General features: G+C 40.8%; 1 protein-coding gene and 1 long non-coding RNA gene across 2 annotated transcripts; both read right to left on the bottom strand.

Moving 5' to 3' along the window:
• Positions 1 to 291: 291 nt before the first annotated feature.
• Positions 292 to 5,052, bottom strand: LOC306940893. Its single transcript, XR_013792070.1, has 5 exons — positions 4,958 to 5,052; positions 3,052 to 3,180; positions 1,970 to 2,163; positions 1,400 to 1,547; positions 292 to 474 (listed from the first exon to the last, which is right to left on the bottom strand). It is a non-coding gene; the product is annotated as an uncharacterized lncRNA (long non-coding RNA).
• Positions 5,053 to 11,281: 6,229 nt separating this feature from the next.
• On the bottom strand, positions 11,282 to 16,254 carry LOC306941230 (uncharacterized protein). Its single transcript, XM_079526565.1, has 4 exons — positions 16,139 to 16,254; positions 15,464 to 15,535; positions 14,314 to 14,377; positions 11,282 to 13,607 (listed from the first exon to the last, which is right to left on the bottom strand). The coding sequence occupies exons 1-4, from the start codon at positions 16,231 to 16,233 to the stop codon at positions 11,373 to 11,375; spliced, it is 2,466 nt and encodes an 821-aa protein (XP_079382691.1). The 5' UTR covers positions 16,234 to 16,254; the 3' UTR covers positions 11,282 to 11,372.
• Between the last annotated feature and the right edge of the window lie 166 nt (positions 16,255 to 16,420).

Raw genomic sequence — 16,420 nt, 5'->3', positions numbered from 1 at the left:
AGCTGAGATCTCCTTTTTGTATCACATTGATCTCATTTATGGCTTGAGAAACCAACGAGAAATAGACGAGCTCTCAATCTTGGATTCTGCTTTCCTCTGGGAAAGGCCTAAAGTGTAATTGTAAAATGACCAAAAAAACAGAAATATTACCAGACCCATTTCCTACCCTACATTGAAAGCAATAGAATTACAGAAGCTTGGGCAACACAACACAAACATTTAGAAAATGTGAAATGTCTGTGCATGCAGGTACCAAATTACTGTAATACCTCCAACTGCATGGTTATTCCACGCGTCAATAAAACGCTTTAGTCCAACACTGGCAAGTTGGCACGTAAGGCTGGAAACACAGACGCGTACAGTTTCGTCATCCATGTTCAGCACGTCCTGAGCCTCAAGGTTAATGAGTGCAGTCTTCAATGGATAGGTCACCCGGTTGTTAACCTCAGACCAAATACGTTCAATCCTGTGGTTCTGCAGAAATAAGAACAGGGGATGAGAACTAAAGAACATTTTAAAACAACATGCACTCTGATATCACTGATGAGGTGACTTTGAGGACTTTTATAAACAGGGTTCATACAGTAAGCAAGAACTTTCAAAAACAAGTGCTCTTTACTTAAGAGTTATGGCCCGCGATGGCCAAAAAGAAAACGAAGAGTAGTGGAACCTATTTTGAAAAAAGGTGACTTCAGTTCCTCACTCATTGTCCCCACTCAGAGTATGTGCTTTCTGGGGAAAATGTCCTATGGAATTGTTGCTTGCTGATCCTAGCCTGTCTGAGGCTTGCTGTCTCCTGCGTCAGAGTCTAGGGCCATAAGCTCAACCTGTCACCTAATTTGCAAGTGCTTGATGCAGCCTTTGCCACTGTTCAGGATGGAAAAGAGCTTTTTGCTCAGTTCTTACTTTCCAAGATCGAGAAGAAAACTCTCTGCCTAACCCATGAGACGGCTTGATGTACAAGTACACCCCCTGGACATGACACTAGTATATCACATGGACTTACCCCAAATCCAACCCTTAATGCCAAGTGCAAAGCAGGGAGGCACTGGGTCCCATTTTTCAGAGTGTTTGGTATGACCTGGCTGGGGATCGAACCTCGACCTGCCAGTCCCAGGACAGACACTCGAACCACAAGGCGAAATAAGGTCCGTGTAGAGAGCACATGTGTGCATGTTCCTAGCATGCATTGATTTTTGGGTGTAGTCTGTTTGTGGGGAAATTTAACATGCATCTCAATGGGTGATGACAGCTTGCCATTGAAGAGTGGAGAGGGTGGGGATTCGCGACTGGATAATGGATGATCTCCAGAAACAACTGAACAAGCTGCAGACTAGAGTCAATTAACATCCTTGCTTTCACAGAATGTAACAAAACACATAACAACAAAAACACCTACTCTTGTTGACTTGGTCTGTAGAAAAGATGGCTTTTCTTGGCAGTGTCTGTATCCCGACAGTTTATGTTGTACAAACAGAGTCAACACAAATTCTCGACCATGGTCAACCCGGACCTGTTCCCACAGACCATATTTGAGAACTGCAGACCTGTGAAATAAATAGTATGTTGTGGTGGGGGAGATTTTTTTTTTTTTAGGCTTTCTGACCTCAATTGCACCCCAAAAAACAGAACGTTGCTCTGATCTGCCTGTGGACAGTGATGTCACCGTCCACAAATCTCACCCCTCTCCTCCCTGTCAGGGAGACCATGACATGTGATGGAAAATTGTTGTTTTCATACTTCAGAACACACAAAGAAAACCCCAGACCACAAAAAAAACACTGGATGTTCAAAGTTCAAGTTGTTTGGGTAAAATTGAGGTCATACAAAATTAAAATTAATGTCATATAACCTTTAAGCAAGGCTTAAGAAATATAAAAGATTGATAATCTCTGTGATCAATTAACTAGATTCACTAAAAACAACATGGACATTTAGTGTATTAGTTAGTGCTATGGCAGATACTCACTTGTACACTTCATCATATATAATGAGATTGTTTTTGATTGGCATGATGGAATGCCCAACCAGTAGCCCACTGTATCCGTCAATGGCCAAAACATATGTCACGCCATACCTGACCAGTTTTTCATTCTGGTCCATATGCAGCTTCTGACCCATGTAGCACGCATTGTAGGGCATGGGATTCAAGTTTCTTAATCCCTAGGATACATACAAGAATAGTGAAGACTTGTGTGGCTACAACATTACATGGACAGTCCTAAAACCAAATGAAGGCTATTTTTTCATTGCATGCATAGAGCGTCGCAGTCCCGCCCCCTTTCATGATGACGAGAGACCCAGAAGTAAATTCCCCTATCATTTTCCTCATAGACTTTTCAAAAAAGTATTTATATAAAGACGTTTACACCACGGACAAAGCCAACTCGGATCGTGACAAATAATGACAATAAACACAATGTTTTGGGACGATCAAATAATTAGAAACAAACACAAACACATTTGTCATGATTTGTCAGGATCCGAGTTGACTTTGTCCACAGCGTAAACGTCTTCAAATAAATACTTTTTGAAAAATATCTGAGGAAAATGAATGGGGAATTCACTTCTGGGTCTCTTGTCGTCATGAAAGGGCCAGAAATGGTGCTCTGTGCAAAATGTCTTGTTTGTTTCCAGTCACATGAATCAGCCATGTGTTCAGCAACTAATGTCTGTAATGCTAAAAAAAAAAAACACACCTGTGTGAAGTGAGGGGCGCTCTTATGTAATTGCCTATGTGAATTCCTCACATTCGTCTTCAAAAAAGTGGTCACTTTTCAGCCAAACACAAGCAATGTTTGTGCTGTTTTTTTTGCTGATGGGAATTGTTAACATTCTTGTCTTCAAAAAAGTGGTGTCACATCAAATCATCACTTTGGGGTAATCAGCCAATCAAATCTTCACTTTGGGGAAATCAGCCAATCACAAGCAAAGTTTGTGTTTGGGCATAGGAGGGGCTTGCGGCCCTCAAAAATGTAACACACTACTACATGTCTAAATTAACAACACCACCAACATCACGACAAATTAAGCATTTAGGTGCAAACTTACTTGAGTACGTCTCATGTGGTTTGGCGGATGCACAGCACTTAGTGCAGCTCCAACTCTCTGTTCTGCAGCATGCACACCTTTGCTGGCTAAATAGCCAGCCATCATCCGTCGACCATAAGTCCTTCCAGTCTAATAACATATACAAAAATATAAAAACAGTAATAGTAATTACATTACCAGATTGGAACAATGATTAGTACTGCAAGGGCCGTACTAAAAGCCTACCATTCTCGGGCATGCCGATTACATACTGTACATTTACCCATTACCCAAATATACCCATTATCTTAAAGGGACATTTCACCTTTTGAAGAAACTGCAGTCACTCAATGTTAATAGTATTTGTAGTAGATAAGAGTACAATTTGCACCCTATGGCCAGAAAAATAATGAAGTCTGTGTGTTTGACTAGGGTTTGACTGGATTGAGGAATTCCTACAATGACCATAATGATTTAGTGCAATTCCCCTCCGTGGAGAGGGAGTAGGCTGCATGGAGGTGTGACTTTGTAGTTCAGAAAGGAAGTGAGACCACATTTTCATGACATATATTTGGTCATGAACATGGCGTCATAACTAAAATATCTAAAAAATGACTAAAATATCATTTTACACACATCAAAACTCATCAAAACACATCAAAACTCCAGGAAAGTGTTTCTTGTGTCCTAAACATCAATAAAATAAGCTCTGGTTGCAAAAGGGGTGAAGTGGCCCTTCAACAGCTTCAACAATTGCTGCTTCTAGATGTTGATCGGACACCACTCCTCTCTTTTTCAGGTTGTGTTTTTTTAGAAATTTCTTTATATTGGGCACAGAAGCACCCTTTTCCAAACCCATGGAGATGAGTTGGGAAGAAATTTGTTCAAATGTGCAGCCTCGCTGCACCAAGGAGGTTATTGTTTCGAAGTAGGGCTCAAGTGACATGCTTTCATTAGTAGCGGAACTGGGGAAAGTCAAGTAATAATAAGTCAGGACAACTGGTGCAAAATATACATCTCAATTTATCAACATGCGTCACACTTGAAAATAATACATAAAAGGCATAATTAGGAATAGTGCAATATTATTTTTTTTGGTTTCCCCAAAGTGAGATGTATTTAGACATCATCACCTGAATTATTTGCTGAATTCAGATGTGTTAAATATGCTTAAAATAGTTTTTAGAAATAAAATAAATTGTTGCACAATAGCAACACAACTACATACCTAGCCTAAGATTTAGACTATCGTATATATGTATTTTATAGATTTTTCAGACTCGTGAGTTCATTTGGAGCAGCTACATGCGACGTCATGTGGCTGGTTTTAAAATATTATTAAATGCAAAATGATACTTACCATGATACTGAAACATGTTAGAGAGGCCTATAGTGTACTTGTGCAATTGAACTTATGCAGACTGCGGCCATCTCCAAAGCAAGGTGCAGATGCAATTTTCCATTTTCCATTCATCCAAACAGAAAAGTATTATGAGTTTGGAAGCACTTGTTTTTCCTGCTGCCTCCTGCATTATTTGGTCGTACACCTAGCTGTTGAGTGATATATATTCCAGCAAAAACTCTGATTTTAGAAGGGAAAAAAACCCTGCACAGAATTTCTTGACAAGTAGCTCATAACATATGTCTACGGTGGATTTTTATGAAACAAACACTTTGCAGATTGAAAGAGGATAATTCAAGCTTTTTCCGTACTGCAATGTTGGTGAGTTTGATGTTGTTTAATACAATTAGATAGGATTTTTCTGTTTAGATGAATGGGCTGTCAATGGGAAGTTGCACCATAGTGGTTCCCAAACTTTTTCACGGAAAGGACCCCCAAATTGAGTCTAGATATGCCAGGGACCCCCCATAAGAGAATATGTATACGGATGTAGCACACACACACACGGTTAATGTTTCGACTTACCCGTTGAAATAGATAAAATAAAACAATGTGCACGAATTGTGATGGAAAACAGCCACACGAAAAAGTCTTTCATCTGTTTACAAGCTGTATCCAGAGAACGCCACATCAATAGCGTCTTCTCATTGGCTGTTCACATTACAAAATGTTGCCTAGAGGTGAACCACTGCCACCCACTGGACTGGATGTGTGCAGAGCCATCTATATGTGGTACAATATTGGCCTATGTACATGTTACATGTGTTTGTTTGTTTTATGCATAAAGCAGATCATGTTTTAGTATATTTTTACATACATTGCCGACGTGTATGTAATTGGATGATTGATTGATTGACTTTATGGCTAAAGAAAATAATAGGCATATCCACCATGTGAAGATGCTAATACTAATGTGAACACATGCAGGCATTACAGTGACAGTTTACTTTCCATAATAGGTTATGATGGTCAAAGGACAGACAACAGAAATTAATTTCAATCACTGTACCTGTTGCTCTCCTTATCATGAAGAAATATACATTCAAGGTTCAAGGTTCAATGAGTTTTATTGTCATTCCATACAAGTAGGCTACAGAACGGGTCAGGCAAAAAAGAAGGTGCTGGCCTTAATACTACACAAACTTCTGCCCGAAGGGAGGGGGACGAACAGACAGGGTGTGCAGGGTGGGTGGCATCCTTCATGATGCTGGCAGCCTTATTCCTGCATCTGCTGGTGTAAATGTCACTGAGGGAAGGAAGGCTGCATCCAGTGATCTTCTGGGCAGACTTCACCACCCGCTGTAGAGCCTTCCTATCTGCCTCAGAGCATCTTCCATGCCATACAGTGATGCAGGACGTTTATATGATGCTCTCCACTAGCCTGATTGTCAGACTCTGAGAGCCAGTGCGCTCAGTCGAGTGGGCGGGGTCTATGGGCTGGAAACCAGGCTAGCTCTCCACTGCACACCTGCAGAAGGAGGTAAGGACAGGGGTACCCTGCCCCGCCCTCTTCAGCCTCCTCAGGAAGTACACATGCTGGTGGGCCTTCTTTATTAAGGAGGCCGAGTTGAGCTTCCGTCAGGTCGTTGGCAATATGCACTCCCAGGTATTTAAAACTGGGGACCACCTCCACAGCATCTCCACCGATGAAGAGGGGGCTGGAGGGGGGGCCACCCCTTCTGAAGTCCATCATTTTTTTCTATCTTTTTTACATTGATGCAGAGGTTATTTGCTCTGCACCAAGACTCCATGGTGTTCCACCTCACGCCTGTACTCCACCTCGTTGTTATTGGAGATTAGTCCCTCGGCCCCCACCACTGCTGTGTCATCCACGAACTTGACAATATAGTTTCTTGGGTACCTGGCCTTATGTCAGCAGGGGACTCAGGACACATCCCTGGTAGTCTGGCAGCGGACAGGCTTCTTTTGTTTAAAGTGGGAAATTTGGTATATAGTATTTTTTATTGGCCTAAAATATTGTCTATATACATACATTCATGAATCCACTTGCTGACCGGCTGTCAGTATTGGGCAATTTATTTTCATTAACATCCTATGGCAGGCAGAATTGTCAAAAATGTCTATGCTTTAAGTAGCATGTGACATGTCAAACTAGGGGGTTTTCATGATTCTGAATCCATTCCATTCCTAAACTCAAACAGGTATTTAACTGGTTTTCCGTCGTTCTCCCAATTTAAGGGATAGACTGGTTCATTCTTATACCCCCCCCCCCCCCCCCCCCCCCCACCACCAACTCCAGTTTCCTATCAGACATTCCTCCTGGCAACTATAAATGTGCAAACTGTGCTCAATGTAGCTTCACTACCAAAAGCAAGGTCTTCACACATCCACATAGTGGGAGAGAGGTGCTCCACTACTTTTGTTGTCTACCTTATTAAGTGTCCATGTGGACTAGCATATATATAGGTAAGACCATTAGAGCCCTCCGAACTCGCATCAGTGAACATAGAAGTAACATTAGGTGTGGCGATGAGAAAAACCCTGTAGCAGCTCACTTGTGGACAAAAATGTGGACATAACATCTCTTCTTTACGTTATTGGGGCATAGAAAAGGTTGAGAGACCCCCCGTGGTGGTGATCATAACAGACTTTTACTCCAACATGAAACCTATTACATCTACACACTTAACACTATGGCGCCTCATGGCCTCAATGAGGAATTTGATGTAAAACCATTTCTGTGATCTCTCTGCTTTCTTTTGTTTTTATTTATTTTAATCTTTATAGTGTGTGTAATCTCTATGCCTTTTTGTCCTTATGTAATGTACTGTATGTTCTTTGATTTGTACTGTAATTGCAGTACCTTACCTGTATTTGTAGGCTTAGTTCTTTGCTTTTCATTGGTTTACAGTTAATTTTTTATTTTTCTGCACCATTGTTGTAGCCCATCCTAGACTGTTCTATTGGCCTTTGTGCCTTATATATAATATAATATTTATAATATTATTAATATATATTTATAATATTTCTACTTGACCATTCTGTACAAAAGTAAGTTTATGTCAGTAGATATGGGGTGTGACTTGGCTACTCTAATTACCTTCATTGCAAAGACAGCTTGTCAACCTGTATATAAACACGCCTACTTTGTTGTATACTCATTCCTGATGAAGACCTGAAGGGGTCGAAACGTTGAATCCTACTGAATTAAAGAAATGATGGGAGCTTAAAGAACGGTGTGCGGACTTCCTACCTTTTTCCTGTATGTATATTTTTGTCCTGCACCCGTCGACATTCCTGAGATGTGCGTACTTCCCTTTTGGATGTTCTTTCTGAATCCATTCCAAGCATTAGTTTTTCACAAAAAACACTCCTTGGGACAAAATGGGTATAGACGTCATGACAAATGTGATGAGGTCAGCACAAACGAGGTCAGCACATTTTGGCCAAGTGGCTATGGCTGTTTTTAGCCCAAGGCTAAATTTATTTTGTGCAAAACTAATGCTTGGAATGGATTCTGAATCATGAAAACCCCATAGTTTGACATGTCACGTGCTACTTAAGCATATGGAATGCCATAGCATGTTAATGAAAAGACGAATTGCCCAATACCAACAGCCGGTCAGCAAGTGGATTCATGAATGTATGTATATAGACAATATTTTAGGCCAATAAAGAAGACTACCAAATTTCCCACCCGTCCACCTTGACTGCCGGACTATGGGGGGAGCCGGTGACGATGGTGATGGGAGAAGAGAGATGGGTTAGAGTGACATGGGGGAGGCATTGGAGGCCTCAAAGCGAGCATAGAAGGTGTTGAGAGCGTCGGGTAGGGAAGGATCCCCAGGGCATTCAGCATCTTTCTTGCTGTGGTCTTTGATGGTCTTAATTCCTTTCCACATACTCTGGGGGTCGTTGGTGGTAAAGTGCCCCTGGATTTTATGAGCATAGGATGATAATAGCCCTTTTTTATCTCCGCAGTCAGGTTCCTCCTAGCTTCTCTGAGAGCAAGTGCATCACCAGACCTAAAAGCAGAGTCGCGCACTTTCAAGAGCGGACATCAGCGTTCGTCCAGGGTTATCTGGTTAGGATGGATAGTAATAACCTTGGTGATGGTGACATCATCAACACACTTGCTTATGTAGCCTCTCAGGGTCCACACCACCAACCTGTCTCTCTGAAGATGTGCCATTGTGTGCTCAAAGCAGTCAGCTCCATTTGGCCACACAGTGGTGGTCTTCTGTGTGGGTTGCCTGGACGCTAGCACCGGGCGGTATGGGGACCAACATAATTGAAAGGTGGTTAGAATTGCCCAGCTTGGGCCGGGAGACAGCTTTATATGCCTCCTTCCTGTTTGTGTACACATATTTCATACATTGTGTCTGAAAAAGATCTATTATTATAATAATAATAATAATAAACAGCAAAAATAAACTCGACCTGCCAGCACCAGAGATCCCAATGCTAGACCCGTCTACACGTGAGGTCACACAATAGGCCTACACCTGTAATGAAGACTGGAAGCAGAGTAGGCCTCGTACAACTATGCCGACGTTCTTCATCTGCATCTATGGCAGCACTGTCTCCATCCACTTACACTCTAACCCCTCTGCTGAACCTGTGCATGCCATCTCCACTACTAACCCCATAACAACCATGAACAAAATGCAGAAACAATTTATGATGACTACATCAACATGTCTACAACCCATATAGAAAAAAGAAATGAGAAAAGAGAAGAGAGAAGAAACCCTATTTTACTTCTAGTGTGCAGTGTTTAATACTGTGCAGTTTCTAATATTGTGTACTTTAACCAGAGTGTTCATCTTGTGTGTTCAAGGTTGTTTAACCCTAGTCTATTAATCGGGTGCAGGTTGCAGAGTAATTTCTCTTTTTTCTTGAAAGGAAAGTGTCCTTGTGTTGATGTGGCACAGTATTGTACTGACAGTCTACTGACTTCATAGCACAATAAGCACATGGAATAATACTGTAATGTGAATACTGACAAATAAAATACACCTTGATAATTGAAAGTCATTAATGTGTATATGATGTGTGTATATTCAGCTATAGTGTAGATTTTTGTCCTAACAAACATTAAATGCCATTGACAATGAATGGAGAACTTACGTAATAGCTAAACCAATCACAGGCACCAATCAGGCATTCTGATTGGCCAGTATGAGATGATGCATGATGATGTACGATGATATTAGCACCCCTCACTTTACACAGGTATGATTTTTAATACAGCGATCGGCATGTAAATGAACAGAATGAAGGTAACGATGCATGGCACACGCCCGCCCAATTCACACAGGTGCAATAGGTGACAGGGTATGCCATGCATCATGGCATCTCTATAGAAATGTACTGACAAATTGTGTTTTCACAATGTAATGATGGATCATTGCCAGGCCTAGGAATGTAAATCGCCTGCCTCATCATATGCCCAGAGATAAGGGCATTCAAGAAGTGACAGACATGATCATGTAACCCTGACTTCCAGTAGTATATGTTGAAAAGTTTTACTAGGGCCATGCAGTGTGCCAGATTGTAAGCTTGGAGATCTGCCATTTTTCACAAGCTGCTTATGGGTGTCCCTGGCACAAATTCCTTTTGCATGTACTCAGAGGCCACACAAATAAAAAAGACTGGCTTACATGTATACGTAGGTAGTATAATATAATGGTTCATCCTTATTGCACATGTTTGCTTTAGTACGTTTTCATGAATCATTTCCCTTGCCTTCAGGAAGGAGATAATGTCCAGCATACAATAAGGTCAGACTGAAAATGTCTCCCACACGGAAAGGAAATATATGAACATATATCCCAATATATGCAGCATATATGCAGCATATATGCAGCATATATGCCATATTCGGTTCATATATGTGCATATATGTGGCTATATAGGAAATATATGTGCATATATGGGTTATATCTATGCACATATATGCCACAGTCAGGTCCATATATGTGCATACATGTGGCTATATAGGAAATATATGTGCATATATGGGTTATATCTATGCACATATATGCCACAGTCAGGTTCATATATGTGCATACATGTCATACATAATGCCTCAGATATAGGTAATACATGTCTTGACTTTGTGCATATATGCCACATACATAATGCCTATATAACATTTATCATACTTATTTTAATTTGATGCAGATTAAGGTTTGTGGTTTGTGGAAGAGAATTCAATGCAAGACATATTGTCTGATTGTTTTATATTGCCTGAAGCAATTGAGCCATTGACATTCACCAGCTGGTATTATATTGTTACCATATCATCATAAATGTTGTCTTAACTAAAATTAACATGGCTTAAAAAAAAAAGGAAAAATAATTCATGGTTAAAAATTTGTATTGAAAACACTTCTGGTACATGTGATTTTTTTGCTGTCAGTAATATATTTAAAATCCATGTTGTTTACATCAGTGGTTTTCAAACCTTTTTATATCAAGGTGCATATTGCCCACACCGTTTGAGATTTAGCCTCTAAGAACCAAAACATGAAGAACTTTCTATGAATAATTCCATGCTGTATTGATGTTGGTAGATCATGGATGGAGCCTGCACACCATATAGGTACAAAATACTTTATTTGTTGATGTTGGTACCATAAGGAGAGATAACAGGCAAACAATTAAAATAACAATAATTCTTCTACATTCTGTGTAGACTTCTTGTAAGCCAAGTAAAGCAGATATTTAACAATAATAACTCTTTAGAGTGTAAAATGAACATTCCATCATTTAGCTGGGGAGTCCCCAGGTGGGGAGCAACTGGAACACCATCAAAGATGAGAACCACTGTTTTACACAATACTTTTTTTCAAACAAATTAAACCTGAATTCAAAACAAAAACATTTCAAAGGCAAAACAAAATAAAAAATCTTCTATAACCAATTAGTTCTCAGATATGAAAAACAATAACTTGGATCATTCAGCTCTGCCAGTCTATGTGAGCATTTCACTGTGGTTAATGAATTTGAAGACAAAATCTACCTTTATCTTCTCCGTTTTAAGGAACAAACACTTGGCTTTTATCTGTGATGCCTCAATAGCCGTCAAATGACCAAGTTGTTTTCCCACAGGGATGAAATAACTAGGGTTCTTAAACTGACCACAGATGTCATGTTTCTCTTTTTTGTAGTAACTCCCTACTGCATAGCATGTCTCCCCTTGCCCTAGATCAGAGACAATGAAAGTCTTCACTGAGAAAATGCTCTCCTCACGATCATTTAGAATGACCGTATAGGAATTTCTCCGGAAAGTACGTGTGTAGTTTGCAGAATGAATAATTTCACTGTTAACAACAGCTCTGCTGAAATACCTTACAGGGACTCTACGTACAGAACGGGAGATGCTACTCAAGGCCAAAAAATCATCATTTTTCATCATACATATTTTTGGCCTGCCAAGAGATGTAACACCATGAGAGCGATTTACTTCTTGCATTTGTTTTTTCTGATTGGAAAAGGACTCAAACAGAGCCAAGCACTCATCGGAAGCTCCCTCCATGGCTTTCTTGGCAAGTGATGGCAATGCCATCTGTAGCCAAACGGTTTTTATGATTTGCCGAGAAACACTTTGACTGCTCTTGATCATGTCTAACATGACCCCATTGTATGACTCAAACACAAATGAAGACTGTGCCCAGAGGGGACCCCAGTTCCTCACAGTATTGGGCAGATGAAGGCACAAGTGAACATTGAAAGTTGAATTATTGGTCCCATAAAGGAGCTCCATTTCTTTAACAAACTCAATAAGCAACTGCTCAGATTCAGAAATATGCAGTGCTGTTATCTCTTCACCAAGCAGTAGAGAAACCCCCTTAACCAACTTGAACCAGTGCTTTAGGTATTTCTCAGGTAAGACTCCCTTCAGTGTTGGTACACTGTAATAAAACAGCCACATGGCCCACTCATGTGCCTTCCAGAATTTCCTCTCTGTAAGTGAGCGGGGAACACGAGACACATTACAGGGGGGTTTAATTCTAGTTAAAGTCTCATCTATCTGTTCTATTGAGCGTCCTAGGTACCATTGAGATTGATAGTTCTCAGAATTAAACCACAGTGTGGTTATGCTTCTAGTAACTCCAAGCAGCACACTGTGCATGTAATCTGGAACACAGCCATCAATGATGTTGAAATGGGGGAGACAAGACAAAATACTAGGCCCTTTGACACCATGTGTGGGTTTTCCCAAGAGAGCCTGTTCAACAAAATCCTCAGTTTGAGAGGGGTTCCTCAACTCTGCAATTTCATAGGGATATGCCCTCACACGCCCCCTGCGTTTCAACACCGTAGCGCCCTTCTGCATGCAAAAAGAGCATCCAAACTCTCCATTGAACTGCTTAAAATTCTGAAGAAGTGGCCGAGCAACTGAATCTGCCACCATGAAAACAGGAATGACTTTACTTGAGACCACTTTCCCACAATCATTTGTCCATGCAAGACCATTTTCATACAACTCTATGCATTCATCAACAAATGGCTTCATGTACGTGTTCATATTGGGTTTGTTTGAACCAAACCAGAGACCACAGACCATCACATGTTTTCCACGGAGATGTATTGGCAGTTCATTGATTGTACACAAAATTGGCCACAAGCTGGTTTTACTTGATTTGTGCACCGGCACTCCATCACAATTGAATGCAAGAGATATATTGTCTAGTGACGCAAGGGGTAATAGCTTTTTATACAACTCTCCGTCGTACACATCTTTGATGATGGAGGGGTCCTTCTCTTCAAACCGGTGTGTTAAATGTTTCCCTAACTGGTGGTCCTGTAGCAATTTCTGGATTTGTGCTTTTAGAGGCAGGTACAAAAAGCACTGATCTTTTTGGGCATCTGCTTTAGAAATTACCTGGTCACAGGCGGGGCACTTGACCGTGCCAGGAGATTCCTCCATGCTCAGGTTGCAAATCTTGCACACATAGTGTAGTTCCAATACATCTTTCACTGTATCGAAGGCCTTATAAAACAGGTACTTGGACCCACTAAGCGTTGGACCACCACTAAAGTTAATTAGTTTAAGAACATCCTCTAAAGCTGTGTGAGTTAGTCCGTGTTTCAGTTTTAATGCCAGAAGCAGCAATTCGACTTGCTCCTTTGATGGGGTCTGGTCTGATGACGGACTGTCTACTGGCTCCTCAGGTGGAGAGCTTGGGACAGGTGGTTGGTTCATCTGTGAATATGAAACAGTGGATTAGCAATCTCAATGCAAGACTGCACGGCATCAAATACATGTACTTTTCTGGGTGGTAGGCAACCACCTGGATTAAAGCAATTCACCATATTCTGCGTGAATATCAAGACTTTGAGATGATGCAACTAGTAACTAGGTGATTGCTCTATTTTTCAATAGCTAAAGTATAACATAATGCTTAAAACACCAAAAGGGGTTCCCGTCCTGAATGGGTTAAAAAGAGGGTCACCCTACAATAAAGTCAATATGCGCTATTGCTGGATTGTGAATTGCTAATGAAGTGCACAAAATATTTCTCACCAGTTTGACTAGTATATCACTATGTAAATACACAACCCAAACCTCTGCAAAAGTTTCCTATTGCTTAAATCAAAACTAATGTCTGAATAGGCTGTGGCAAGTCATATCAAGTTATTTATTGTAGGCCTAGTATTTTTCTTCTGTTCTTTATTGGCAGGATTTTCTTTACTTGCAATATATTTCCTCCACACTTTCATGAATTGTGTCTCTCTGTGATGGTGAATACAGGCCGGAAATGGCAAACAATTAACTTCTGACAGTCCACAGACCTATACAGGCCATTGAGAGTTTTACGTCTGGTGAAAAAAGTGACCATAGATTTTAATTTTGTAATGTTTTTAACTGGTCTGTACTAGAATATTTTAGCCATTTGTTTGCAACTTACTTCGTCATCCGAAGCAGTACGGGCCTCAGCATCTCTGTCCAGGGTTCCCACAGTCATGACATTCCTGGAAATATTTTGATTGAAATTAGAAAAAACATTTTCCAAAACATGTACAGCATTACATGAAAGATGTAACATAAGTTGTTTTTCGACGAACAGGCTGTGTGATTGCTAGCCCTAGAATGTCTCGGTTGTTACATACAGTAGGTACAGTATTCTACTAACCAGAGCCATAGCGGTTCGGGCGGCAAAATGTGATAAGTGCGATATTGTCCTCTAGTTTCACATCCATGTGAAAGTTCTGGCACAAAACGTGTATTTAGTCAAATATCTCCACTTTTTCACGAGCTGCACCCGGATGCCTTTCTCTCCGGGCAAAGGGGCTCGAAATGACAGCTGGACTTCATTTGTCAAAACTTCCTTTGATCATCACAAACGTCATCAGGGAAACAGGTGGTGTGATTAATTACCCAGCACCTATCGCAATGCACCTGCCAATTGTGTGTCCCAAACATTAAGTGCTTCCCTGGTCAATTGATGATGTTTGTGGTGATCAGAGGAGGTTTTGGTAAATTCAGTCCATCGATCGATCCCCTCGCCCGGAGAGAAAGTCTTCCGTGTGCAGCTTGTGAAAAAGTGGAGATAATTGACTATACACGTTTTGTGCCTGAACCTTCACATGGATATTTAACCCATTTTCAAAAATAGCAGATCTACAAGCTCGTAGCGCGGCACTCGGTGCCGCAAGCTTGTAGGTCTGCTATTTTTGAAAAATGAAAATGTAGTGCAAAGCTTTATATATTCTTTCAGAGCCAACGTTTTTAACTCAAATATTTGCTTCTCCTGGTCCCTGGAACAACATATTTTCAGATGGGGGTCGGCGGCCAAATACAGATATAATCTTGGGGGGGGGGGGGGGGGGGTCCTTGACATGAAAATGTGTGAGAATGACTCACATAGAAACATAGGTTATTCAGAAAACTGTTATGATTTAAAAGACATTTGTAGAATCGTCCCCGCAGGTCTAAATGGGTTAATGGGTGAGTACAAACGAAGCATTTATCACATTTATGCTGCGCATGTTTCATTCCAACCAGGAGTGGGTGTAACTGATCTGTGTATATACTGTGTGAGTGTGTTGGAAACTTACTGTGATGTAGAAGCAGTAGCGGCATCATCATCAGCTTCATCAAGGCCCTCTTCATCATCTTTGGTGGAATGCCTGAGATTAGAAAAATAGTTCAGGTCAGCCTCATTGTAGGATTATCCTATGTAGTGTGATACAAAACATCATGTGAAGTCGCCAGAGTCATGATTATAATGTTTGTATAATTATTTTAAAAGGGGTGGGGGTATTAAATATATTTCTGTCCAACAACAGAATGCATGCTTTGACAATTTGCCTCATATCCCAGCAATGTTTGTTAGCATTAAAGAAGAGGATCCAACTCTGTTCCAGTAAGGTGAAAAAAAGCCTTTTTTATTAAGAGTTAAGGCATGGCAAAGAACATTACAAAAGAAGGATTTAACCTCGCCAACGAGCACCTGTATTCGGTTCAACAAACAAAGGACCACGGCAGCGCCCCCTTCCTCTATTCAATGTTTGTTAGCAATTGGATCAGCCATGCTTGGCCACAGCTTAAAGATTCCCCTACCAATTCAAATTTAATTTGCTCTATTGGCATTCGAAAATATACGTTTGCATCTCCAAAGCAAGCGTCAAATAAAAGTAATGAAACTGAAATTCATTATAACGTTCGATGTTGACTTTTGCATGCTAGCGTTAGCATCGCTAGCAAACATTTTCATGGACAATAAAACTTACTGCTTTTTCCATCTTTTCTTTGTTGTGCGTGGAATGGCTGCTTCGTCGTCGACGAGGTATCGTTTATATCTCACAAGTCGATCCGATGGATCCATTGATGAACGTCTTTCGGGCAAATTAACGGGCGAACTGGCGACTGCTTGTTGTCTCTACTAGTACGGAAAGAAAAGTCCACTCGGGCTATGGAGGCTAATGCTATTTGACCGGAAGCAGAGCCTTAGACCGGAAGTTAGTGGCTCTGGTCACGTGATCATTTTCGGAGTAGTATAAAGTATATTATTT

This window comes from Electrona antarctica (genome assembly GCF_951216825.1).
Source record: "Electrona antarctica genome assembly, chromosome: 17".
NCBI lineage: Eukaryota > Metazoa > Chordata > Actinopteri > Myctophiformes > Myctophidae > Electrona > Electrona antarctica.
The sequence above is the reverse complement of the archived record's forward strand: the minus strand, read 5'-3'. Positions and strand labels throughout refer to the sequence as shown.

Bases quoted from the DNA above. Each gene is read 5' to 3' on its own strand.
- LOC306941230 (XM_079526565.1), bottom strand. From the start codon at position 16,233: ATGGATCCATCGGATCGACTTGTGAGATATAAACGATACCTCGTCGAC. The intron at 15,536-16,138 runs GTAAGTTTTATT...TTCTAATCTCAG, and splicing joins AAGAAAAGATGGAAAAAGCA to GCATTCCACCAAAGATGATG. The intron at 14,378-15,463 runs GTAAGTTTCCAA...AAATATTTCCAG, and splicing joins GCTACTGCTTCTACATCACA to GAATGTCATGACTGTGGGAA.